General features: G+C 34.7%; 1 protein-coding gene and 1 long non-coding RNA gene across 2 annotated transcripts; both read left to right on the top strand.

Moving 5' to 3' along the window:
• The first annotated feature begins 22020 nt into the window (after nt 1–22020).
• Nucleotides 22021–23575, top strand: LOC108488849 (protein SHI RELATED SEQUENCE 5-like). The gene is made up of 3 exons (XM_017793129.2): nt 22021–22175; nt 22262–22775; nt 22924–23575. Exons 2-3 carry the CDS (start codon nt 22337–22339, stop codon nt 23097–23099), a joined length of 615 nt encoding a protein of 204 aa, XP_017648618.1. The 5' UTR covers nt 22021–22175; nt 22262–22336; the 3' UTR covers nt 23100–23575.
• A 745-nt stretch (nt 23576–24320) lies between these two features.
• Nucleotides 24321–27629, top strand: LOC108488932 (uncharacterized). Its single transcript, XR_001871834.2, has 4 exons — nt 24321–24643; nt 24740–24796; nt 26721–26806; nt 27370–27629. It is a non-coding gene; the product is annotated as an uncharacterized LOC108488932 (long non-coding RNA).
• The last annotated feature ends 240 nt before the right edge of the window (nt 27630–27869 follow it).

Here is a 27869-nt window from a genome sequence, read left to right as displayed (position 1 = left end):
TTTGAAAATTTACCATAAATTATTCAGAAACAATTAGAAGTCATGGCTTATATTCATAGATTCCCCTTTGAGTCTAGTTTCATTAGAAACAAACGGCATGAGCATTGGAGCTCTGTACGAGATGATATCCAGGTCGTAATGCTCAAAGGTCAGTGTAGTCAAACTCTGCAACAGGGGTGACTTTAACTAATAAACTGTACTAATTGACTAGACCAAAAATTCTAGAAAAAAATTTGTAGATGGGATTATGAGTCTAGTTTCAGGGAAAATTTACGGAACTGATTTTCGAGTTCTGTAACTCGAGATATGATTTTTAAGGTGACAGTGATGCGGTTAGCTAGCCTGCCTGGAACAGAAATTAAATATTTCAGAGAGAAATAAGGGAAGTAAAGCCGGTAACACCACGTGGTCAAATCCGGTGACGATCACGGGTTTGGGGTGTTACATTTATTGGTATCGAGCTATGGTTTAGTCGGTTCTAGGACTACCATAGCGCGTGAGAGTCTAGCTATACATGCCAAAATGTTAGTGCTTAAAAATGTGATGACTTGACGGTTGAAGTTTTGTTTTGATTAACAAATGGAACCCGGGTAGAGACCCTTGGCGGATGACGTTGAAAGTGTAGCGGCTGCCCCGCGCAAGGGACACCGCTGTTGAGCCTCGATCATCCGCGAATAATCAAAATGAAGGCGAAAAACAAGCCTTCTTCACCATGATGAATGAGTGGGTCGCGCAATATGCCCGAACCAATCCGGCTGTCCAACCATTCTGAATTTAAATACTCCACCCAAGAACCCGTAATGCCATCGATTCTTGATCCGGTGAGGCTGAGTAAACCCCGTGGACTTGATTAGGAAGCGCGGGGCGAGGAGTTCAAGGCCATAGTTCTTGATGATCTTTGAAAAGGCCGAGTTCGCTCGATAACACCATTCGAGTGTTAGATGAACTGTCATGCACACTCGATGAATGTCTTAAGTGTGCTATATCCTTGTTGTGAGACTCGACTTACTATTGGTGGAGGACTTTAATTTCCATAGTCCTAAACGAACGAGTTACTTGGGATTTCTTTCAATCGAATTTGAAAGAAATACATTAGTCAACGGTTCATCGATCGAAGCGTCTGAATTCTTGGAACTCAAGCAAGGCCGTATGACAAGATCTCGAATCTGAACATGAGTTCGTAAGACTCGATCGGTATGCCCGGAGTGTGGGTGATGAGGTTGCTATGTGCAAAAGATTTGAAGAAGGATTGAATGAAGAGTTAAAGCTACTAGTGGGTATTTTGGAGATAAAGGAGTTCGTAACCCTAGTCGAACGAGCACGCAAGGCGGAAGAACTTGGAAAGGAGAAGAAGAAGGCTGAATTTGAAGCAAGAGATTATCGTAAAAGATCGGCGAGTAAAGCTCCGTTCTCGGTGTAAAGAGGTTCGGGGAGGGCACCAGAAGTCGAGGCGATCGGGAATTTCCATCGAGCCCGACCATCGACGGACTCCAGAGCTACTTGGTAGCTAGTGTGGGCAATAATCGTCAAGAGAAACCCGAATGCCCCCAATGTGGAAGACGACACCTAGGTGAATGTTGGGGTAAGTCTGTTAATCAAGGCTCATTACGGATGTGGTTCAAGGACCACTTCATTAGAGATTGCACGAGCTAGGTGAGAAGAATAAGATGCAAGGTGCAAGATCTAGTGGGACGACGGCTAGAGGTAGACCCCGAGGATTTCGGGAGGTAGGGGTGGTAATCGAGAGGAGCCTCGATACGGTTGTTCGATCCGAGACTCGTGCTCTGCTAGAGCATATGCTATCCGTGCGAAAGGAGGCATCCTCCCCGACGTTATCACCGGTACTTTTACTCTCTTTGATACTAGTGTGATTGCATTGATTGACCCGCTCTACTCATTCATATGTATGTGAAACCTTAGCATCCAATAAGACTCTACTTGTTGAGTCTACTGAGTTCGTAATTCGAGTGTCAAACCCTTTGGGTCAGTACGTACTCGTTGATAAAGTGTGCAAGAGATGCCCCCTAATAATTCGAGAATCATGTTTTTCGGCCGATCTGATGCTTCTACCATTTGATGAATTCGATGTTATTCTTGGTATGGATTGGCTGACCATGCATGATGCAGTGGTGGACTGCAAAAGGAAAACCATTGATTTGAGGAGTGCAAATAATGAGGTAGTCCGAGTCGAGTCTACTGATTTAAAAGGAGTGCCAGCGATAATATCTTCTATGACCGCTCGGAGATATATGAAAAAAGGGTGTGAAACATACCTTGCGTATGTGCTTGAAAGTAAAGAGACGGAAAGGAAACTCGAATCGGTACGATGGTTTGTGAGTATTCGGATGTTTTCCACGAGGAGTTACCGGATTGCCACCGGTTCGAGAAGTGGAATTCGCATCGGTTGTCTGGGTACTACGCCAATTTCAATAGCCCGTATCGTATGGCATTAACGGAATTAAAGGAATTGAAGGTTCAATTGCAAGAATTGACGGATAGAGGTTTTGCTCGACCGAGTTTTTCTCCATGGGCGCACCAAGATTGTTTGTGAAAAGAAGGACGGAACCATGAGGTTGTGCATCGACTATCGTCAACTCAATAAAGTGACGATAAAGAATAAATATCCGTTGCCACGAATTGACGATTTGTTTGATCAATTAAAGGGAGCCTCGGTGTTTTCAAAGATAGATTTGAGGTCGGGTAATATCGGTTGAGGTCCGAGAATCGGACGTACCAAAACTTGCTTTTAGAGCGAGGTACGGTCACTCTGAATTCTTGGTGATGCCGTTTGGGCTCACTAATGCCCTACGGTATATATGGATTTAATGAATAGAATTTTCAGGCCATACTTGGACCGGTTCGTAGTTGTATTTATCGATGACATTTTGGTCTATTCGAGAGATGAAACTGAACATGCTAAACACCTGAGGCTAGTGTTGCAAAACTTACGAGATAAGCGATTATCATAAAGTTCAAGAAATGTGAATTTTGGTTGAGAGAGGTTAGCTTTTGGGGCACGTGGTGTCCGCATCGGGTGTCCGAGTGGACCTGAACAAAATTTCAGCCATAGTCGATTGGAAACCTCCAAGGAATATTACCGAAGTTAGTAGCTTTTTGGGGCTTGCCGGATACTATCGACGGTTTGTAAAGGGTTTTTCGATGATAGCTGCACCATTGACAAACTACTTCAAAAAGATGTTAAGTTCGAGTGGTCGGAACGCTGTCAAGAAAGTTTCGATCGACTGAAAACCTGTTTAACCGAGGCCCCAGTGCTAGTATAGCCGGAGTCCGGTAAAGAGTTTGTCATTTACAGTGACGCATCCTTGCTTGGGCTAGGTTGTGTGTTGATGCAAGAAGGTCGAGTTGTGGCTTACGCGTCGAGACAATTAAAGCCGCATGAGAGAAACTATCCGACCCATGACCTTGAATTAGCAGCCATAGTGTTTGCCTTAAAAATATGGCGACATTACTTGTTTGGAGAAAGGTGTCATATTTATTCAGACCATAAGAGTCTTAAATATCTGATGACTCAAGGAGATCTAAACTTGCGACAAAGACGTTGGCTTGAGTTGTTGAAGGACTATGAACTTGTCATTGATTATCACCCGGGAAAGGCCAACGTGGTGGCCGATGCTTTAAGTCGTAAAGCACTGTTTGCTTTGAGAGCGATGGATGCTCACCCATCCGTTTCACCCAATGAGGTGCTAGTAGTCGAATTAGAGGCCAAACCGTTATTGATTCATCAAGTACTTGAATCTCAGAAGGTCGACGCCGAATTGGTCGCTAAGCGAGCCGAATGTGTTTCGAATGAGGAATCGGAATTTCAGATTGACGACCATGATTGCTTGACGTTCAAGGGTCGATTATGTATTCCAAGGAATTCGGAACTTGTTTCGATGATTTTGAACGAGGCTCACAGTAGTCGAATGTCAGTCACAATGATCTGAAACGCCAATTTTGGTGGCCCGGTATGAAACGAGACATTTCAGAATTTGTTTCAAAGTGCTTGATATGTCAACAAGTGAAAGCGGAACATCAAGTGCCATCGGGATTACTTCAGCCAATCATGATACCCGAATGGAAATGGGATCGAGTAACAATGGACTTTGTGTCTGGGTTACCATTGACTCGAAATAGGAAAGACTTCGGTTTGGATAGTTGTTGATAGATGACCAAATCGCTCATTTCATCCTGTCCGCACGGATATTTCAATGGACAAACTAGCCGAATTGTACGTTTCTCATATTATGAGATTACACGGGGTGCCTATTTCCATCGTGTCGGATAGAGATCCGAGATTTACCTCGCGATTTTGGAAGAAGTTGCAAGAAGCTTTGGGTACCAAGTCGCATTTCAAGACCGCCTTTCACCCCAAACCGATGGTCAATCCGGCGGATAATTCGGATACTTGAGGATATGTTGAGATGTTGCATCCTCGAGTTCGATGGTTCATGGGAACGGTATTTGCCTTTGATTGAATTCGCTTATAACAATAGTTTTCAATCAAACATTAAGATGGCGCCTTACGAGGCTTTATACGGTCGTAAATGCAGTACCCCATTATTCTGGACTGAACTTAGTGAAGGTAAAATCTTCGGGGTTGATTTGGTTAAGGATGCCGAGCAAAAAGTTCGAGTAATTCGTGAAAGTTTGAAAGCTGCTTCGGATCGCCAAAAGTCGTACGCGGATTTGAAAAGAAAAGACATTGAATATCAGGTTGGAGACAAGGTATTTCTCAAGGTCTCACCCTGGAAGAAGGTGCTTAGATCTGGCCGTAAGGGCAAATTGAGTCCGAGGTTCATCGGTCCGTATGAAGTATCCGAACGAGTTGGACCAGTAGCGTACCGATTAATTTTACCCCCTGAGCTTGAAAAGATCCTAACGTTTTCCATGTCTCGATGCTTGACGATATAGGTCGATCCATCGCACGTAATCGCTCCATCGAGATTGAGATTCACCTAATTTGAGCTATGAAGAAGAGCCGGTTCGCATTCGATGCGTGAAGTAAAAGAGTTGCGAAATAAGAAAATCCCATTAATGAAGGTGTTGTGGCATAAACACGAATTGAAGAAGCCACACAGGAACTTGAGGACTCTATGAAAGAGTGATACCGAGCCTATTTACGGTAAGATTTTCGGGACGAAAATTTCTTAAGTGGGGAGAGTTGTGACAGCCCTAAAGTGACCCTAGTCGAAAGCGGTTTGGGACCGCTAAACCGGTCACTAAATTATTTGAGTATGATAGTTCTTGTCTAAATATGTGAATATGCATGTGTGAAAATTTCTTAATTGAATTTTTACTTAATTATAGGTGAATTTTAGTGATTAGGACTTATGTGAGAAAATTTAGAAATGTGCTAGGCAAATGTAAGGTGGCCTATTAATACATGTGGGAAAATGGTTGTCCTTGCATGTTAAATAACCCACTTCCTAAGGTGAGTGGCCGGCCATGACAAGATTATGGGCAAGGGAACATGTTTCCAACATGTTTAGTTAGTGGATTATGTAAGGGAGAATAAAGAAATGGAAAAAAAAAAGAAAAGGATGGAAAAAATGTGTGTGGATGCTCTTTTGCCGTGAGAAACAAAGAAAGAAAAGGGGAAGAAAATTTGTTGCTCATCCTGGGGTGCCTTGGCCGAATAGAAGAAAGGAAATTGAAAAAAAATATTGGTGTTCATCTTCTACCTTAGGAGCTGAAAGTTAAAGAAGGAAGGGGGATATGGCATTCGATCATCTTAAGCTCAAAAACAAGGTTAGTAATTCATGTTAGATTTTGGGATTTTAGCTTAACTTAAGTTAGTTACTAAGTTCTTCAATTAGCCCATGCTAAAATTTGGATTTCGGTGGTGAATGAAGCATTCGGCCATGGTTGATAGTGAAGAAATTTGATTACCTTCTTCATGTTTGAATGAGTAATTGTGGATGGGTGAAGTATGAGTTAGTTAAATGTTCATATAGGTGGTTTGGGTGGTAGGAAAAGAAATCGGCTTGTGTGTGTATGTGTAATTGCCGAATTTGAACTAGGAAGTTATTGAGTAATGTTTGTATTTTAAGTGATAGAATAGATTGAATGCTTGGAATGTGATGTAAATGAATTATAAGTTGGATTAAAGGCTGTTATATTGTCTTATCATTTCCGGGAATGTGCTTTGTCAAAGAAATTGAGGGTTGATGTTTAAGTAATGTAAGTATAGGTATATTCGCTTGTAATTTTATAAATGTGATATGAGTGTTAAGTCCGAATGATGTTTAAGTACGAATGTATTTGGATGGATGTGTTTATGAGTATGACTAGAAAATATATGTATATATGCGTATGGTGTTTGATAGTTAACCAATAAGTCATATGTACCTCAACCTTATAATATACATGTGTTATATTAAATCGTCTATTTGAATTGGGATTAAATGAATTCAATTGTTCTTAAACAAGCTCAAGAGCTTAAAGGATCGAAGTTGGATAAGGGGAAAGAAAAAAAAAGTAATTGAATAGCCGTTGAAGACGTTCGACAACATCCGAGGTAAGTCACTAAGCATGTATTTGGTATTGATTTAAATAGACATAATGTCTATGTAATTATGCCGAAAGGAATGATAAATTTATATACATGTATGTATGTGGTGATGAAAGTATTGAATGAAAAGAAAAGAGGTGTGATGTATTGAGTTGTTGATTTCGGCACTAAGTGTGCGAAAGTAAATGTGTACGGTGATGAGATTGGCACTGAGTGTGCGAGCTTGAAATGTATGGCACTAAGTGTGCGAGTTTGGACTATATGGCACTATGTGTGCGGGCTTAAATCACATGGCACTAAGTGTGCGTGATCGAGTATTAAGCACTATGTGTGCGAACTCTATATATATATTTCCGATTGAATATTTATACGGAAGGGTGACTTTATCGAGTTGAGTACGGACAGCGGAAAAAGTAAGTACCTTGAGTTCATGGCTAATAGATGCTATGTTCATGCTCGGGGTTGAGTTGGTAAGTTTTAAATCTATGTGATGATTTCAATTGCATTCCCGTAAATAAAGTATCGTGGAATAGATGAAAGTTCATTTGATTGCATGATTATTGCGGAAATGAGATGATGTATGGAAATGCCTCTATTGTTCTATTGAACAGTATATAAAATGTCATTGGGTGAATTGGCATGAGAATGAACTGAAAGGTCCGAGGAACCATGGTATATTTTCGATATGGATGGAGTACCTAGCCTCGTACATTATTTCATGTTGTGATAATTTTATTGATGGATGATTGTCGAATGCTTAGGACTTATTGAGTTGTAAACTCACTCTGTGTTTTCTTGTCACCCATTTTAGGTCTCTTGGACTCAGTATCGTTTATGTTTCGGAACCGTCATTGAAGTCATGACACCGGCTAGAAATCTTTTGGTATTGTCTTCCTAGTTGAACTAGGAGAACATTTGGCATGTATAGGCTATTTTGTTTTGTTGAATTTTGGGTTGTAAACTTTAAGCCATGCGAAAATGGCCTATGTGGTCGGTTGAGCGTGATTCTAAAACCTATAGTCACAAGTCTTAGAAACCTTAATTTTGATAAGGTGGCCATAGTTTGTATTATGTATGATGAATTATAGTTGGCCATGGAAGAACTATGAAATAGTCATTGTTTGCTTTAGTAACAGATGCTGCCAGCAGCAGTGAGGTGAGATTGAAAAATCACTAAAAATAGTAGAAGTAGAATTAAATACTGAATAAATTATGAAATTAAACCTTGATGAATCTACTTTCATATGGAAGAAACGAAACGGTCATATGAGTCGGATTTTAAGAGATATTCAGGTTTTCACGAAACAGGGCCAGAACGGTTTCTGGATCCCCTGCTCCGACTTTGAAAATTTACCATAAATTATTCAGAAACAATTAGAAGTCATGGCTTATATTCATAGATTCCCCTTTGAGTCTAGTTTCATTAGAAACAAACGGCATGAGCATTGGAGCTCTGTACGAGATGATATCCAGGTCGTAATGCTCAAAGGTCAGTGTAGTCGAACTCTGCAACAGGGGTGACTTTAACTAATAAACTGTACTAATTGACTAGAGCAAAAATTCTAGAAAAAAATGTGTAGATGGGATTATGAGTCTAGTTTCAGAGAAAATTTACGGAACTGATTTTCGAGTTCTGTAACTCGAGATATGATTTTTAAGGTGACAGTGACGCAGTTAGCTAGCCTGCCTGGAACAGAAATTAAATATTTCCGAGAGAGAAATAAGGGAAGTAAAGCCCGGTAACACCACGTGGTCAAATCCGGTGACAGTCACGGGTTTGGGGTGTTACAATTTTGGCTTTATTTACTAGATTACCAAAATATCTTTCACTTAAACTTTGAAATTTTACTTACTCTATATCCATTTTTGTTCATCCTAAAGTATAATGGTCTAGTTATCATTTAAGGACCTCCAATTTAGAATTTCATAACAATTAGACGCTTTAGCTTATAAAATTCAAGCTTTGCACCTATTGCAATTTAATCCTTCTAAACAAATTGAGTACTCAATCGATAAAATTTCTTAACGAAATTTTCACACAATCATTCTATCATGCTGTAGGCCTTAAAGAAATAATAAAATAAATATCTCTACTTCAGATTTGTAGTCCCAAAACCATTGTTTTGATTTGACCCAAAAACAAGTTGTTCACACTCTTCCCCTAAGGGATTTTCGTCCCCAAAAATCTTACCAGAAAAGAGATTTGGGTACTGTTTTCTCATAGCTTCCCCGGGTTCCCATGTAGCCTCTTCGACCCCATGTCTTTGCCACAAGACTTTCACTAGGGCCATGCTTTTATTTCTCAACTGTTTAACTTCCCGAGTTAACATTTTAATTAGTTCTTCACCATATGTCATATCAGGTAGAATCAGCGTAACATCGATACATGAAACACATTATGGATCCTTTCTAACACATTGTGGATCCTTTCTAACTCTATTGGCAAAGCTAACCGATATACCACCGGCTCTATTCTTTCAATAACCTCATACCGACCAATAAAACGAGGACTCAACTTGCATTTGTGACCAAATCTAAGAATTTTCTTCCATGGAGACACTTTCAGAAATAACTTATCACCGACTTGAAATTCAATTTCCTTTCATTTTAGATCCGCGTATGATTTCTGTCTATCCGAAGCTACTTTCAAACAATCACGAATTGCTTTGATTTTTTCTTGGATTTCTCTAACTAAATCAACCCCATGAATCTATCTATCACTGAGCTCGGTCCAGTACAATGAAGTTCGACACATGCGGCCATACAATGCCTCATACAATGCCATCTTTATACTCAACTAAAAACTATTGTTATAAGCGAATTCGACTAAAGGTAGATATTTTTCCTAACTACCTTTAAACTCTAAAACACAACATCAAAGCATATATTCAAGAACCTGAATCATTCTTTAAAATTGACCGTCGGTTTGCGGATGAAATGTGGCACTAAAGTTCAACTTTGTGCCCAAAGCCTCTTGTAATTTTTTTCAAAATCGAGACATAGACCCTGGATCTCTAGAAATAGGCACTCCGTGTAATCTAACAATCTCAATAAACTACAATTCAGCTAGCTTACCAAGAGAACAGTTAGTATGTACCAGAATAAAATGAGTCGATTTCGTCAATCTATCAACAACGACCTAAACAACATCTTTCTTCTTCTGAGTCAGAGGTAATCCAGTTACGAAATCCATCGTAATTCTGTCCCATTTCCACTTGGAAATCATCACAGGCTGAAATAAACCTGAAGGTACTTGATGTTCGGCCTTTACTTGTTGACAAATTAAATATCTAGATACGAATTCAAAAATATCTTGTTTCATACCCGACCACCAATACAATTTCATCAAAACATTATACATCGTCGTACTTCCTAGATGAACAGAAAGACAACCATTGTGTACCTCGTGAAGAATTTTCTGAATAAGCTCGGTATTTCTCGGTACACAAATCCTACCTCAGAACATCAAATAATCATTGGTCCCAATCCGATAGTTTGAATCACTAGTCGATTTGCACTAAACTCTTTTAGCTTGAAGTTCTTCGTCACATTTCTGAGCTTCATAAATTTGCTGAAGAAATATCAGTCTAGCTTTTAACTCAGCTAGAATCGAATCATCAGCAGATAAAGTTAGTCGCGTATTCATTGCTTTCAAAGCAAACAAAGATTTCCTACTTAAAGTATCGGCAACTACATTCTCCTTTCCCGGATTATAATCGATTACCAACTCATAATCTTTTAATAGCTTGAGTCATCTCCATTGTCACAGTTCAAGTCCTTTTGAGTCATCAAGTACTTTAAGCTCTTGTGATCAATAAAGATGTGGCACTTTTCACCGAATAAATGGTATGGCCAAATTTTTCTCTCTATAATACTAATGTAGTTACATTGATTGATCCTGGATTGACCCATTCTTATGTTTGTGTGAAATTGGTAACCAGTAAGAGCTTGCCTGTTGAGTTTATTGAGTTTGTGATTAAAGTGTCAAACCCCTTAGGCAAACATGTATTAGTTTATAAAGTTTGCAAGAATTGTCTCTTGATGATTCGAGGTCACTGTTTTCTGAATGATTTAATATTGTTGCCATTTGATGAATTCAATGTTATTTTGGGTATGGATTGTTTGACACTGCATGATATCCTAGTGAACTGTAAAAGAAAGATTATTGAACTAAAATGTGAAAATGGTGAAACTCTTCTAATTGATTTAGATGAGTCAGGTGAGTTACCTGTTGTAATTTATTCGATGTCTACCCAAAAATATGTAAGGAAAGGTTGTGAAGCTTACCTTGCTTATGTGTTGAATAAAAAGATGTCTAAATTGAAAATTGAGCCAGTGCCAATAGTTTGTAAATATCCGATTATGTTTCCAGAAGAGTTGCCTAGGTTACCTCCGATTAGAGAAGTCGAGTTTGGTATTGATTTAGTACCAGGAACATCACCGATATCTATTGCTCCGTATAGAATGGCTCCAAATAAATTGAAAGAATTAAAAGCTAAGTTCCAAGAGTTGACGGATAAGGATTTTGTAAGATCGAGTTTTTCTCCCTAGGGTGCTCCCGTATTGTTTGTAAAGAAGAAAGACGGATCCATGAGGCTTCGTATCGACTACCATCAGCTCAACTAGGTGACTATAAAGAATAAGTATCTTTTACCTAGGATTGATGACTTGTTTGATTAGTTGAGAGGAGCAACAGTATTCTCGAAAATTGATCTGAGATCTAGCTACTATCAGTTGAGAGTTAAAGAGTCGGATGTGCCGAAAACTACTTTCAGGACAATGTATGGACACTATGAATTTCTTGTTATTCCTTTCGGGCTAACTAATGCACCGCTTTTTTATAGACTTGATGAATAGAATTTTCTGATCGTATTTAGATAAGTTTGTGGTTGTGTTCATTAATAATATTTTGATTTATTCTCGAGACGAATCCGAGCATGCCGAGCACTTGGGAACTGTATTACAGACTTTGAGAGATAAGAAATTGTTTGCTAAATTTAGTAAAAGTGAGTTTTGGCTTCGAGAAGTTGAATTTTTAGGACATATTGTTTTAGGTAATGGTATTCGGGTTGATCCAAGTAAGATTTCGACAATTGTTGATTGGAAACTACTGAGAAATGTATCTGAAGTTAGAAGGTTTTTGGAATTAGCCAGATTTACCGACGTTTTGTCAAAGAATTTTTTATGATTGTTACTCCTATGAACAAACTGTTGCAAAAAGATGTTAAATTTAAATGGTCTGAAAAATGTCAGCAAAGTTTTGAGAAGTTAAAAGTATTATTGACTGAGGCACCAATTTTAGTACAACCTAAATCGGGAAAAGAATTCATAATTTATAGTGACATGTCACTAAATGGATTAGGATGTGTGTTGTTGTAAGAGGGCAAAGTGATAGCTTATGCCTCGAGACAGTTGAAACTGCACGAGAAGAATTATCCAACGCATGATTTAGAATTAGCTGCCATTGTGTTCACTTTAAAATTTTGGAGACATCATTTGTACGGTGAGAAATGTCATATCTTTACTGATCATAAGAGTTTAAAATACTTGATAACTCAAAAAGATTTAAACTTGAGGCAACGGAGATGGCTCGAGTTACTAAAGGATTACGAGCTAGTAATTGATTACCACCCGGGTAAGGCAAATGTAGTTGCAAATGCGTTGAGTAGAAAGACTTTGTTTGCTTTGAGATCGATGAATACACGGTTGACTTCATCCGATAATAGTTCGATCCTAACCGTGTTGAGAGCTAGACCGTTATTTTTTCAAGAAATTTATAAAGCTCAGAAATGTGACAATGAGTTGCAAGCCAAAACAGTTCTTTGTGAATCGGGTAGTGGTTCAGATTTTCATATCGGATTCGATAATTTTTTGATGTTCCAAGATAGAATTTGTGTACTGAGAAATGATGAACTTATTCAGAAAATTCTTCATGAAGCACATAATGGTTGTTTATCTGTACACCCGGGTAGTACAAAAATGTATAATGATTTGAAAAAATTGTATTGATGGTCAGGTATGAAACAATATATTTCAGAGTTTGTTTCCAGATGTTTGATTTGTCAACAAGTGAAAGCTGAACACCAAGTGCCTTCGGGTTTACTTCAGTCAGTGATGGTGCCCAAGTGGAAATAGGATAGGATTACGATGGATTTCATGACAAGTTTGCCTGTGACTCCAAAAAAAGATGTTGTCTGGGTATTTGTTGATAGATTAACAAAATCGGGTCATTTTATACCGGTACGTACTGAATATTCACTTGATAAGCTAGCTGAACTATACATTGCTGAGATTGTGAGATTACACGGGGTACCTATTTCTATCATTTCAGATAGAGATTCGAGGTTTACTTCACGATTTTAGAAGAAGCTACAAGAAGCTTTGGGTACGAAGCTGAACTTTTGTACCGCTTTTCATCCTCAAACTGATGGTCAGTTTGAGAGAGTGATTCAGATTCTTGAAGATATGCTCTGATGTTGTGTTATAGAATTCGAAGGTAGTTGGGAAAATATCTACCATTGGTTGAATTTGCTTATAACAATAGTTTTCAGTCGAGTATAAAAATGGCACCTTATGAAGCATTGTATGGCTGCAAGTGCCGAACACCCTTGTTTTGGACCGAGCTTAGTGAGAAATAGATTCACAAGATTGACTTGTTTAGAGAAACTGAGGAAAAGGTGAAGGTAATCCGTGATTGTTTGAAAGCCGTTTCAAATCGATAGAAGTCGTACGCGGATTTGAAAAGAAAAGAGACTGAGTTTCAGGTTGGTGATAAGGTATTTTTGAAAGTATCTCTGTGGAAGAAAATTCTCAAATTTGGTCGTAAAGGCAAGTTGAGTCCACGTTTTATTGGGTCGTATGAAATTATTAAAAGAATAGGGCCAGTGGCATATCGGTTAGCGTTATCGACTGAGTTGGAAAGGATCCATAATGTGTTTCATATGTTGATGTGGCGACGATATCATTCTGATCCTTCAAATGTAATTTCTCCAACAAAAATTGAGATTCGACCGGATATGACGTATGGTGAAAAACCAATCAAGAATTTAGCTTGGGAAGTTAGACAGTTGAGAAATAAGAGTATAGCCCTAATGAAAGTTTTATGGCAACGACATGGGGTCGAAAAGGCTTCATGGGAACCTGAAGAGGCTATGAGAAACCAATACCCAAACCTATTTTCTGGTAAGATTTTCAAGGACGAAAATCCCTAAAGGGGGAAGAGTTGTAATAGCCCAATTTTGGGCATAGTCGGAATAGTGGTTTCAGGACCACGAATCCGATGTAGAAAAACTTGTTTTTATTACATTTTTATGCTCTATAGTTTTAAATAAAATTTCGTTTGAAAATTTTGACATTTGAGCACTCAATTTAGTTAAAAGGACTAAATTGCAAAGAATGCAAACTTGAGTTCTATATGCTAGAGGTGTCTAATTGCTATGGAATTTTAAACTGAAGGTCCTTAGATTGTAATTAGACCATTTTTTAAGTTAGTGGAAAAAAATGGACATGAGGTAAGAGAAATTTTATGTTTTAAGCTAGGGGCATTTTGGTCATTTAATAATTAAATGAATTAAAAAGCAAAAATCAAGCCAAAACCTTGTTAATCTTCTTCCCCTTGTGCTGAAAATTAGAAGGAAGACATAGCTAGGGTTTGCCAACTTCCAAGCTCGATTGTAAGTCCGTTCTTATCCCGTTTTTAATGCTCTTTACATTTTTGAAGTCGTTATCACTCGATCTACCTATTTCTACCATTAAATTGAGAAATGATTAAGGTCTAGGATTTGAAACATGTTAGATATGTGTGTATTTTGATGTTTAATGATAGATTATGCAAGTTTGATGTTTGGTAAACAACTTTTGCTAAGTGATTTTCGATGAAAATGCCTAAAAGGACTTATTTGTAAAAAGTCATAAAATGAGTAGTAAAAATGAGCAAGAATGAAAATTTTGGGTTGTTATAAGCATGAAAGAGGTTCGTCTAGGCTTGGGAATCAAAGAAATTCAATCCATTTCAATTTATGAGTCTAGGGACCAAAGTGTAAAAATGTCAAAGTTTAGGGGCAAAAATGTAATTTTTGCCATAATGTGATTTTTGAACCGAGTTGAGCAATGTGAATAATAAATGAGTTAAATTTGCTATTATAGATCAAGAGAAACGAGGTTTGGACCTAGATTGGGAAAAAAATAAAGTATTTGATTATTAGGTCTCATTTCTACTATTTTTGTACTGAGGTAAGTTGTATGTAAGTAATGCATTTTTTAATTATGTTTTAAATGCTTCATTATTTTATGAATTGTGATTGACCCTTGAACTTATTCGACAAATTTTTGACAAGCATGAAATCCCGGTTGAACCTTAGGAATAGATAGGATATAAATGTCATGACATGAAGGTTAATGAGACTATGTGTAAGACCATATATGGGATATGACATTAACATGAGACTACGTGTAAGACTACATCTGAGATATGGCATCAATATGAAACTTCGTGTAATACCATATCTGGGATATGACATTGGTACGATACCGTGTGTACGAAACTCCCAAGTATCCTTTAGTATTCCTAGTAGTTCAATGGGTAATTTAACGAGTATGTCAAACACGAATTGTGTATAAATCCAATTCAAGATGACTCAAGTATGTACGTAAAACTCATATGTAATGAGCTCGTTATGTGATGAACCCTTGATAAGGTTATGATTGAGTAAGTTATGATTATAAAATCATAATAATATTTATGCCAATTTTCATCATGTTAATTGTATGTTAAATGTTTGGATATAATGCTTATTATTTGCATAGGAACTTACTAAGCTTTAAAACTTACTCCCCTTTCTTTTCTCTTATCTTATAGTGTCACCAAGCTAGCTCAGAATTGGTGATCTTCGGAGACTCAAACTATCAACTTATTATTTCGGGTACTAATGAATTCGACATTTTGAGTTATGGCATGTATAGAGACTTGGTCATTTTGTTATGTGTCATAATTAATTTGGCCAAATGTGTTGGCTTATGTTGGTTGATAATTCATTTTGTAAATGGCCATTGAAATTGGCTAATATTGGTTTAAGTATATATGCATATGATGATGTTTTCATGGGTGTGGGAATTTGCAGGGTTTAAGTTGATAAGTATGTGATGTTCGTATGTGATAAATGGTAGCATGTAAATGATGTGTGGATGTCTTGAATGTGGATGATTTGGTTGTATGTATATGCTTGGATTAGTGTTGTATGTTGTTGTGTAGGTATGTGCAGGGAAGGGTGACAAAATGGCTTGGTAAATAGCCTTATTTTTGTCCATATGAGTAGACACACGGGCTTGTGTCTAGACCGTGTGTGACATACGGCTTGCCCCATGGGCGTGTGTTCCGGCCGTGTGTCTCCTGTACCTTAATTGTTGCAAAACAGAATGCTCAGAATTGAGCACATGGGCAGAGACACGGGCATGTGTCTTAGCAGCGTGGATGGCACGGGCCCAGGCACGGGCATGTGAAGTCTGCACCTATTTTCTGAAAATTTATGAAAATTAAATCGACCACATGACCTAAGCACACGAGCGTGTGCATTGGTGTGACTTCAATTTATTCTTGGGTGACAAATAGAAAGTTACACGGGTTAGGGACACGGGCGTGTATGACCACACGGGCATGTCCCAAAGCCACACGGACGTGTGACCCTTGTTTAGTGAAAAATTTTCTAAGTGTTGTAAAAATTTCTAAAGTTCTCAGTTTAGTCCCGAACTACTTTCAATGTATGTTTTGGGCTTTGTAGGTTCGTTTTAGGGACGATATGAACGTATATGAAAAGTTTCAAATTTGGATGGAAATTTACGTTTTTATTTTGTATGATTGCTAGTGTATAAGTTCGGTAATGCTTCATACTCTATTCCTGCATTGGATACGAGTAAGAGGTGTTACATTTATAATCTCAGAAAAATAGGGCTATGTTTACTTGCTGAAAAAGTCCTTTTACGGTTTGGAACAGTCACCAAGACAGTGGTGTATGAGGTTTGATTCCTTTATGACTTCTCATGATTTCAAAAGAAATAGTTTTGACAATTGTGTTTACTTTAAGAAAAACAGTGATGGTTTTTTTGTTTATCTTCTCCTTTATGTTGACGACATGTTGATAGCAACAAAAGATAAAGGAGAGATAAGAAAGGTCAAAGGCCAACTAAGTGAAGAATTTGAGATGAAAGATCTGGAACCAGCAAATAAGATACTTGGTATGGAGATTCTCAGAGATAGAAAAGCAAGTAAATTGCACCTAAGTCAGAAGGGTTACATTGAGAAAGTTCTTTACAGGTTCAATATGCAGAGTGCTAAGCCTGTTAGTGCTCCTTTAGCAGCCCATTTCAGACTTTCATTGGCTTTGTCTCTATAATCAAATGATGAGATTGAGTACATGCCACATGTTCCATACTCTAGTGCAATGGGATCTCTCATGTATGCTATGGTTTGTTCACGTCTAGATTTATCATATGCAATCAGTGCAATTAGTAGATACATGGTGAATCCCGGTAAAGAACATTGGAAAGCAGTTCAGTGGATTTTAATATACTTACAAGGTACTACTGATGTTTGCTTACAGTTTCGAAGAACTACAGATGGAGTCATTGGGTATGTTGATGCTGATTTTGCTAGAGACCTTGATAGAAGAAGATCTCTCATAGGTTATGTCTTTACAATCAAAGGTTGTGTAATCAGTTGGAAAGCCACTTTGCAAACTACAGTGGCTTCTTCTACCACTGAAGCTGAGTACCTGGCAATTACTGAGGCTTGTAAAGAAGCCATTTAGTTGAAGAGACTCTTTAGTGAACTCAATGAAGACTTTCAAATTAGTACAGTATTTTGTTACAGTCAAAATGCCATCTTCCTTACAAAAGATGAAATGTTTCATGAGAGAACAAAACACATTGATGTTCAGTATCATTTTGTTCGTGATATTATTACTCGTGGCGATATTGTTGTGAGCAAAATTAGTACTCATGAAAATCCTGCAAATATGATGACTAAGTCACTTCCTATAACCAAGTTTGAGCATTGCCTAGACTTAGTTGGTGTTCATTGTTGAAGTTAAACCCTTAAGGGGTTTTATGGAAGAGGTGGAGAACTTGTTCATTAAGAGTTTGCGATGAAGAACTTGTTCATTGAGAATTCGTATCAAGGTGGAGATTGTTAGAATTAAGTGACCTGAATCTTTATTTAAATAAAATACAATGGTAAAATAAAATAAAAGTAAAATCCATATAGAACTACACTTATTTTATTTTATTTTAGAATAAGGTTTTTTAAACCTTTTAAATTCCATCTATTTGATATTGATTAGAATAAGGTGTTTCAATCTTACTACACTCTTATTAGAATATGATTTTACAAGCCTATAAATAGACATAGTTTATTCCTCTTGTAATTATTCGAATTCGACAAAGTGAATTTTTTTCTCCTCTACCCGTAGTTTTTTTCCTGAAAGGATTTCCACGTAAACATCTGTGTGTTCTTTATTTTTATTTCTCTTTTCTTTACGATATATTATCATTACTGACATTCTATTTTCACAACTTTACAAAATATATTACATTCATGTAACAGGGTAATGAATTTTGTAATAAAATAATCAAATAGTGATTACAAAATATATTATATAAATTTGTTTTAGGAAATATATTAATTACAAACAATTGTTGTATGCGAAGAAGAGCGCATGTTCGAACCTTACAAAAAACATTGTTGAGAGTGACAATTACAAACTTCGAACATAGACCGTAAAACAAATAAAGAGAATATTAATATATATTATAATCCATGTAAGAGGGTAATATATTTTTTAATGAAACAATCAAATTGTGGTCATTACAAAATCTGTTTCATAGGCGGTAAGAAATCTTGCAATAGGGTAATAGGTTTTGTAAAACAAATTACAAAATATATTATTGCTTATTTAAGAAATTTTGTAATAAGGTAATATATTTTGAAATTAAATAATCAAAATTTATTGTTACAAAATATATTACGCAGGTGCTAAAGAACTTTGTGCACTCGAGGTATGATATTTTGTAATTTGCTTTACAAAATATATTACACCTTATGTACGGAATTTTGTAACAAAATAATGTATTCTGTAAAGAAGTCATCAAATTTGGCTGTTACAAAAAAATATATTACGTAGGGGTAAAAAATTTTGTAATCAGTAAAATATTTTGTGATTTGTGTGACAAAATATATTACAATATTTTTTTGATAAATTACAAATTGGGGGAGGGAAATGATGCGGCTAAACCTTGAGAACATAATTCTTTCGCCCATTTTGTCCTTTGCATTGTTAATTACAAATTTTGTAATGATGTAATAAGTTTGTTATGAATTATTACTTGATAGCTAAAAGTTTACCCTAAGTTTTTGTCCCAAAGCTTACCATGGAAGATCTTAAGGGATTGACTTGTTTCTATTTTTGGACTGTATTTAAGAAAAAGTTTAAGTGAAAATTTCAGTTTTATTAAAAATATATATTCACTTTTGAAACTCTATACATTAACGCTTTGTTTAGTAGAGTAAAATAAAAATTGAAATTAAGAATGTAAAATTGAAAGGGTAAAAATTAGAAGGATGAAAATATAATTTTTCTTTCTATAAGTTTGCTTGCTAGGAAAGATGGAAAATGAAAAAAAAAAAAGTAATTTTCTTCCTACCTATTATATGGTAGAGATGAAAAATGAAAAGAAAGAAAATAAACCATTTGAAAAATGCATAATTTTGAATTAACATACACATCTTTCTCATTTTCTCTCCTTTCATCTTTCTAATTTGGAAAGATTGATTTTTATTCATTCGGATGGAAAATGATCATCTCTCTTGTTTTCTTTTCTCTCACTTTTCTTCCTATGCAAGCACACTCAAAATTTATTTTCTTCTCACTTTTCAATCCAACCAAGTACACCGTAAATGAGGCCTTTCTCATCAATTTGTTTCAAAGTGTAAGCCATTTATTTTCAAGTTAAATTCTGGTATTAGTTTCTATTATTATTATTATTATTTTTTTGAAAGTTGTGGATTTCATCTATATACTTTAATTTGGTTCTTTTTAGTCTTTATACTTTTCAAATTTCAAAATTTCAGTTCTCAACAAACGGTAATTGTTAAACTCATTAAGTTAAGTCATGCTATATTCAGAATTGATCTAATGTGATAAACATATTATCAAATGTGTAATGTCATGTCAACTTGTTATTTTCACATATTACTAATTAAAAATCCAATTAATGGATTATCGACTGTCATTTGCATCAAGACTAAAATTTCAAAATTCGAAAAGCATAGGGACTTAAAATGATCCAATTGGAAAATATGAAGTAAATATATAGCTATACGCATAATACATGATTAGTAATAAAATTTAACTAAACAAATTTGAATGGTACTGTTTGAGTTAGGACTAAAATTTCAAAATTAGAAAAAAAGGACTAAAATTGACCAATTCAAAAATACAAAGATTAAAATTAATCAAATTAAAGTATAATGACTAAATCATATTAGTAGCTAATAGCAACTTTTTTAAAGTACAAGGATTAATAACAAAATTTAATCTTATTTCATATTAGGCTATTTACTATTTTCCTTAATCAGTTTATTCAAAACAAAACAACCTTGTACTAAATTGTTTCTGTTCTTTTAAATTATTTAGGTTTTTTTTTCGATGTTATTCTCATCATTTTGTTTGAGGTAAAGTATAAGAACGGTCATTAAAGTATTGTTGGCATTTTATTTTGATAAATATTATTTTTAAGTTGTTTTATTTAGGTGAATAAACTATTTAAAATTAAATTTTTAATCATTGAACATTATTAATCTTTTGAAATTTGATGAAAGTATTAATGTGAGATTTTTATTGGTATAATAATAAATTCAACCCTCTAATGTTTACACATTCTATTTAGTTGATCTTATATATAAAAATTAAAAAAAACTCTCAATGTTTATAAAATTTGTCATTTTAATTTAAATTTTAAAAATTTAATAAATTTAGGTCTCAATATTTACAAAATGACCTTAAAATTTACATATAAAAATAATTGATGATGATTATTTCGATTATTCAATCATACATTTTGTCAAAAAAATCATAAATTTGTTATCATTATTTTTCTCTTGGATGAGAAAAAATAATGTCAATATTGCAATTTCATTTTTTATCGCATGCGGTACAATAAAAGTAACAAAAATGAATTGAATTAAAATTCTACAGAAATATAACAAAATCACAGTAATGGTCCTGCAAAATCTGGAACATGTAGAGAATGAACAAGTAGAGGTGAAGGATTAAGAAGGTATTCTAAGGGAGTTTGGGGGTACCCAACAGCTTCATCTCCTTTTAATTGTTCTTTTCGAGCCTTTCTAACCTCTGTGTCATTAGTATTTCTTGCCACACCACAAACTGCAAAATCCCATTAAAAAAACAATGGTACAACTACAAGTTAGCACAACATTTGGATTTTCATTTGCCTAGTTAAACAAATCAAATTTTATAATTTTGTAAATATTAAGGAATAAATTTATTACATTTTAAAAATTTAAACTAAAATGAAAAATATTATAAATATTAAAGGTTAATTTATTAAATTTTTATATTTAGAACCAATTTAATAAGATATGTAAATATTAAAAATTAAATTTATTATTATATTAATAAAAAACTCATATTAATATTTTGTCAAATTTCAAATCATTATTGAAATTGGGTTTGATTTCAAATAGTTAATAGGCAAAAATAAAATAACTTAAAAATTGTGTCACCAGAGAACAAGTGGGTGAAGAAAATGGTAGTGAAAATTGCGGTTATTATATAGTTCAATTTTATGTGAGATATATAGGTCTTCGTAGGTCATTAGGTTGCGACAAAAGTTGTAATTACAAATTGGACGGAAAGCTAATGATCCGTAATGAGAGATGGAAAGGGAATATAAAATGGAAAACCAGAAATAATTATTCGGCCTTTTGCTAAATGGACGGCTTAGCTTTACAAAATGTTAGTGATAAAAGTTATTTCTTTTTGACAATCTAAAAAGGCTGGTTTGAATGTATCAATTTGTACGAATTTGATGACTGCTCTTTCTAGTTCAACTGGATCCTTGCTTAATGTAATAATTAGAAAAATGAAAGAAACATGCGTAGAATGGGGAAATAATTGGCCGTGAGAGAGGGTCAACCAATACAGGAGAAAGCAAAGCAAAGCGCAGGGCTCGAGAGTGACTAAATGGGGACACAATTATTGAGATTCTCACACGTCATTCAATCGCCAATTACAGCCATCTCATATCTCTTCTTTCGATTTCTAGGTAAATTGCATTCTGCTAAAACTCGTTTTAACTAATCAAATTCATTTCCAATTTAACGTAAATACGTATTAAATAAATAATTTAAATTTTAATTAAATTTTGAAAAAGACTTTCAATTTAAATTTTCCATATACTTTTACATTAGATATTTTGACTCTCAAATCAATGAAGAAGAGAAAAGGTTGATTAATATAATATTAATTTAAAAACATTTAATGACGTTCTTAAAAAGCTACATAATATCTTAAATGAAAACTTTTTCCAATATATATTTTTAATTCACAATCTTGGTACATCGAACTCTTCACAGCTGGCTGTTGAACAGGTTTCTTTTTCTTTACTTTCTTTGTGTTTTTAGTTTCTCGCTCTCTTTCATGTCTCGGCCTTCGGTTTTTACCTTTTGCGCTATAGGTTTGTGGTGAGGGTGCTAACAGGTGTTTGTGCTATGGATTTTGGTCCAAACTGAGGTGGGTTCGGGTGTAAGAAATGGCTGGTTTCTTCTATCTAGGTGGACGACAAGACGAAGATAAAGAGGAGAACCTGAATTTGTACAGAAACGAGGAGATCTGCAACAAAGGGTTTGAGATATGGCCACACTATAATTATTACCAGCAGCAGCAAAATGTGAATAATCAGTCCTTTGGAGCGGGTCCTAGTCGAAGAACTAGCGGCCTTAACCTCTCGGATGAGTGGTCTTCGAGATCAGTAGGGTTTACGGACATGAGACAAGGAGGCATCAACTGCCAAGACTGTGGAAACCAGGCTAAGAAAGATTGTGCCCATCTGAGATGCAGGACTTGTTGCAAAAGCCACGGCTTTCAGTGCCAAACTCACGTTAAGAGTACTTGGGTTCCTGCTGCTAAAAGGCGAGAGAAGCAACCTCAAAATCCACAACAACAACAACAGTTTCGAGGAGAGAATCAAGGTGATCGATCCCCTCTTCCCTCTCTTGACTGCTTTACCTTTTTTGCCACTGTTTGCTGGTGTGAAATTGACGAATAAGTCTCATAATGTTCATAAAAAAGATGTTCAAAGAATACTCATTTTTAATCTTGTTGGAGTTTGAAAATTAGGGTTGGAACTGGCTCAATTCCCCTCAGAAGTGAATTCTCCAGCAGTCTTCCGCTGTGTAAAAGTAAACGCTATGGACGAAGTAGAGGAGGATCAGTTGGCTTATCAAACGGCTGTGAATATTGGAGGGCATGTATTCAAGGGAATTCTATACGATCAAGGCCCTGAAAACCATTAAACCCCTTTGTTTTTCTCATATTCACCAACTTTTTTATACGTAGCCAGATCAGCCATTTAAATAGACGTGCATGGATGCGATGATGACTTGCTGCGAGAATGGAAACTATTTGCTAATTAGCCAATAAATTTCAGTGCTGCTCAACCATGTGCATGTTATTTATGTTATCTTTAGTCTCAGACTAATGATATAAACTAAGGTAGATGCTTCATTTTGGTAGGCTTGTAGACTTATCACATGGAGAAGAATTAGAAATTAGGATTATGAAACTTCCCTAAGTTTTGTAGTTTCTGAACATGTACTCTGATGAGATTGCTCATTTGATGTTTTCACAGCTTTTAGTTGTATTATTATTTGGGATAAACGAAATTACGAGGGACAGAGAGGAGATGATCATGTTACTTGCACCGTTTGACCTTCTCACACTGATGATACTGATCCTGGTCAGAAATTAATATATGTTTTTTCATCCTCTATCTCAGTTTTGCGGATGTTGGATTCATTTTCACAACTGGAACTTGACTGGATATTATTATTATTATTTTGGGGTATACTATATAAATAGTAACTTAATAATGAGGGTATATTTGATTTTATCATTTAGATTTAAAAAAATTATTTTAGTCAGTAATATTATCAAAATTTAATATTTTGTTTCTCTTCTGTTAAATCATTAACAGAGTATTGGGCTAGTTATTTTTCATTAGCATAGTAATAAATTTACTCTAATATTTACAAATTTTATTAATTTAGTATTAATTCAAAAAATTTAATAAATTTAACCTTCAACTATAATCAAGATGTCAATTTATTCTTAATTCTTAAAATTTAAAATAAAAAAATAATTTTTTAATTTTTATTTTATGAAAACACATAAGATTTTATGAAAATGCATACAAAATTATAAACTTTTTAATAATCATTTTAATAAATAAATTTCATGTTAGAAATAAAGGAAAAAGTATACTAATTTTATAATTTTTATGTATTTTTTAAAATCTTATGTATTTTATTGTAAATGAACTTTCAATTATTTTTTACTTTTTGAAAGTTTTTTAATTTTAATTTTTAAAATCACTATAGGAAATTAAGCTTTTAGCAGCGTTTTTAGTGGCATTTAGACTAAAAACGTTGTAAAATTATACATTAGTGGCGCTAATCGAAAAACGCCGCAATAAGTAAAGCAATAACAACGTTTATGAAAAAGACGTCGCAAAATATTAGAACTATAATGGCATTTTTCTCACAAACGCCACAAAAGTAAGTAATACGGGCGTTTTTTATAAATGCCGCGAATATCTATTAAATTTTATTGAAACGACGCTATTTTGATAACCCTGAAATCCCTTAGTTTTTTTCCCAAATCAGTTCCTCCCTGAAATCTCTAAAATTTTCCCCCAAATCCCTTACTTTTTTTCCCAACATCTTTTCCCCAAATCAGTTCCCCTCCCCTAAATCCTTAACTTTTTTCCCCAATGTCTGCTGCATTGCCGTCGACAGTCCTCTGCTACATCGCCGTCAATAGTCCTCTGCTGCGTCGCCGTGTAAGTTTTTATGTTTTTCATTTTATCTGTTTGTTAATTTATTTTCTCATCTTTTAAATCCTAGCCCTTTTCTCTTATGTATAAATTCTTCACCAGAAACAGCAACCAAAAATTTCTCACCGCTGTTCTCTTTGCTGAAACCAAAAAATTCTGGTAATTTTTCATTTCATTCTATATTTTTTTATATCTTTTTTTTTAAATTCGAATAATGTTATTGGGTTGTTGAATTTTACTAGTTGGGACTGTAATTTTTTAGGGTTCTTTGGGTTATTTTTTGAAGTATAATTGATTATGACTGGTAAATCCCTTTGCTTGTGCCTCTTTTATAAATGGTTTTTTAAAATCTATCTTAGTACTTAATTCTTGGTTCATGCTTTTTTTTAAAAAAAATTAGTTGCTTTATTTGAAGGTCTGAGCTTTAAGCAAATCACTACAATTATTGTTGAATAGGCAAACGAAATTGTCTATTTTTGTGGGTTCCCGAGTTATGCATGTGAAATGTTTGATAAAGTGACACTAAGAAAATTTGGGTTTCTTTGAATGAGGGGAAAAACAGTGATTTAGTGACTACATGGGAGTGAAGATTACCTTAGGGTTGATTATGGAAGTACCTGATTTTTTACTGGTTTAGTGAAGTATGCAATTGATGTTGGACTATCCTTCCTTTTGATCAATGCCAAATGATGATGTTCATAGTTTATTCTAATTAAAAAACAATGCACTTTAATACTTAGACATTTATAATCTTTGTTGAAATTTATTAATCTCATACATCTTGGCTAGAGAAGTAGGTTCAACTGTTTTCTTTATCTCCCTGTTTTTCAGCTGGTGTTCCCATGCACCACAGTTCCTTTTGAAGAATGAAAATTGAAGCTTTTTCTTTCCATCTGAAATTTGTTCATTTTTTTTTTCATTTCGAGCTTCATAAATTTGGCACAAGTGCTGACTGACAGTTGCTGGAGCTATTTAAATGTTGCCCAATCTTCATTTCTTACTTCTAATGCTATAATTGTTTCAATTAAATTTTGATGCCTTATCTGATTGCTCTCCTTTTTTACACTATTTTCATTTGGGAAAAAAAAAGAAAACAAATCGGGTAAGAAATTTAAGAAATCCCAACTCATGGACAACCAGAAAGAAAAATCTGTAACAACTCGATTTTAGCTAAATCGAAACAGTAGTTTCGGAACCTCGAATTCGATGTTGAAAAAATTATTTTGAATATTATTTTATGTGTATATAGCATGAAAGTATGAATGTGTGAAATTTTCATGAAGTAATTTTATCGTTTAATGCTCGATTTGAGAAAAAGGACTAAATCGCATAAAATGCAAAAGTTGCATGCTATTAGTTAAAGGTGTCAATTGGATTTGGCTTTTAAATATGATGGCCTTAAATGGTAATTAGACGATTTGAAATGATAGTGGACAATTTTGGGTATATATTAAGTGATTTTAATGGTTAATAAATAAGGTTAATTATGGTATTTTGTAAATAAAGTTAAAATAAATAAAAATAAAGCACAAATTTCATTCATTATCATCTTTGTGCACCGAAATTAGAAGAAAAAGAAGGAAAAAATAGGGTTCATTCATCCATGACTAATTCAAGCAATTAGGTATATTTTGAGCTCGGTTTTTAATAATTTTTACGTTTTTGAGATCGTTGCTTCATAATCTAGCTAGCCCGTACCTTAGATTTTGAAATTGTTAAAGATTTTGAGAGTTACCATTATTGAATACTTAAGTTGATAGGTTATGAAGATTTATTGATAGATTTAATGGTTTTGTAAAGAGATTTTTGATAAAAATGTCAAATAGGGATTAATTTGTGAAATGTGAAAATTTAAGGGTTGTAATGTGAAATAAATGAAATTTTTGGGCTTCTAGGGACCTATATGTAATTAGGCCAAGCTTGGGTTTAATGAAATTATGTGAATTTTGAGTAATTCTGAAAAAAGACTAAATTGTTAAAAGTGTGAAAGTTTAGGGGCTAAAGTGCAAATATGCCTAAATGAATGTTTTGGACTAAATTGAAAGAATATATGATTGAATAATTCAATTTTGAATTCATATAGATCAAGAAAGAAAGAATTCAGATTTAGATCAGGGGAAAAGCAAGGTTATTGAGTAGTCGACCCGATCCGTCAATTTTGTATACGAGGTAAGTTCGTATAATTGAACTTAAATGTGTATCTATTTGTTTGATGGATGAAATTGAGATAGTAATTATTCTCTTGGATAACTGTTGGGATAGTAAATGAAATGTACGAATTGAATAAGCAAGTTGCCGAATAAGACCATGGTTGGGCTATGGCAAATGAATAAAAAGACCATAACCGGGTTATGGCATGTGAACGAAATACCATGACAGGGCCTTAACAATGTATGTGTAAGACCATAGTTGGATTATGGCATCAAAAAAATCGATGAATTTTTATCGTAAGCACTTATAAACCGGAGCGGTTTGATAAGAGTATTGATGAGAAATATAAATGTATCAATATAGGTATGTACAAAAAACTATTCAAGTATCGAGATAGATGAAGTTGAGAACTCATGAATGCAGATATGAACAAATTTTATGTTAGCTCATGAATTGATGCTTTAAATGTTGATGATATTATCTATTTTGAATTGCTTTATGAATGTTGTGATTATTTCATGTTCATATACGAACTTACTAAGCTTTATAGCTTACTTTGTTTAATTTTTGATGTTTTATAGTTCTGCAAAGCTAGCTCGAATTTGGGGACCGTCAAAGACTTTATCGCATTATCGATCATCTATTTTGGTACTTTTGAAGTTATGTACATATGGTATATGGCATGTATAAACTTCGGTCATTTTGGTATGTTTGATGGATATGTATTTTGGCCATTTGAGTTGGCATAAAATGATGAACTTGTTGATGCTTATGAATGTGCAAATAGTTCTACTTTTAATGTTTGGTAATAGACCTATAATGAATGAATGGAATTGAACTAGTTATGTATGTTTGGATTAGTTTTGTTAAATGTATTATACATGTGAATTATGCTTAGGAAAGCAAATTAAATTGTTTAGTATTTGAATAGGTAAATGATATGGAATTGAGTATTGAATTTAGTTGAAATGGATATGGTATGATTATGTATTGGTTGATGACTTTTGGCTACATAATTGTGTCTTAAAATGATACCATATGAGCTTGTGTAAGTATGTGCAAAAAAGGTGGCAAATTGGCT

The sequence above is a fragment of the Gossypium arboreum genome, chromosome 3 (assembly GCF_025698485.1).
Source record: "Gossypium arboreum isolate Shixiya-1 chromosome 3, ASM2569848v2, whole genome shotgun sequence".
Classification (NCBI taxonomy): Eukaryota; Viridiplantae; Streptophyta; class Magnoliopsida; order Malvales; family Malvaceae; genus Gossypium; species Gossypium arboreum.
This window is presented reverse-complemented; position numbering and strand designations above follow the sequence as displayed.

Coding starts and splice junctions, on each gene's coding strand:
- LOC108488849 (XM_017793129.2), top strand. CDS start 22,337: ATGGCTGGTTTCTTCTATCTAGGTGGACGACAAGACGAAGATAAAGAG. Junction 22,776..22,923: donor GTTTCGAGGAGAGAATCAAG/GTGATCGATCCC, acceptor TTTGAAAATTAG/GGTTGGAACTGGCTCAATTC.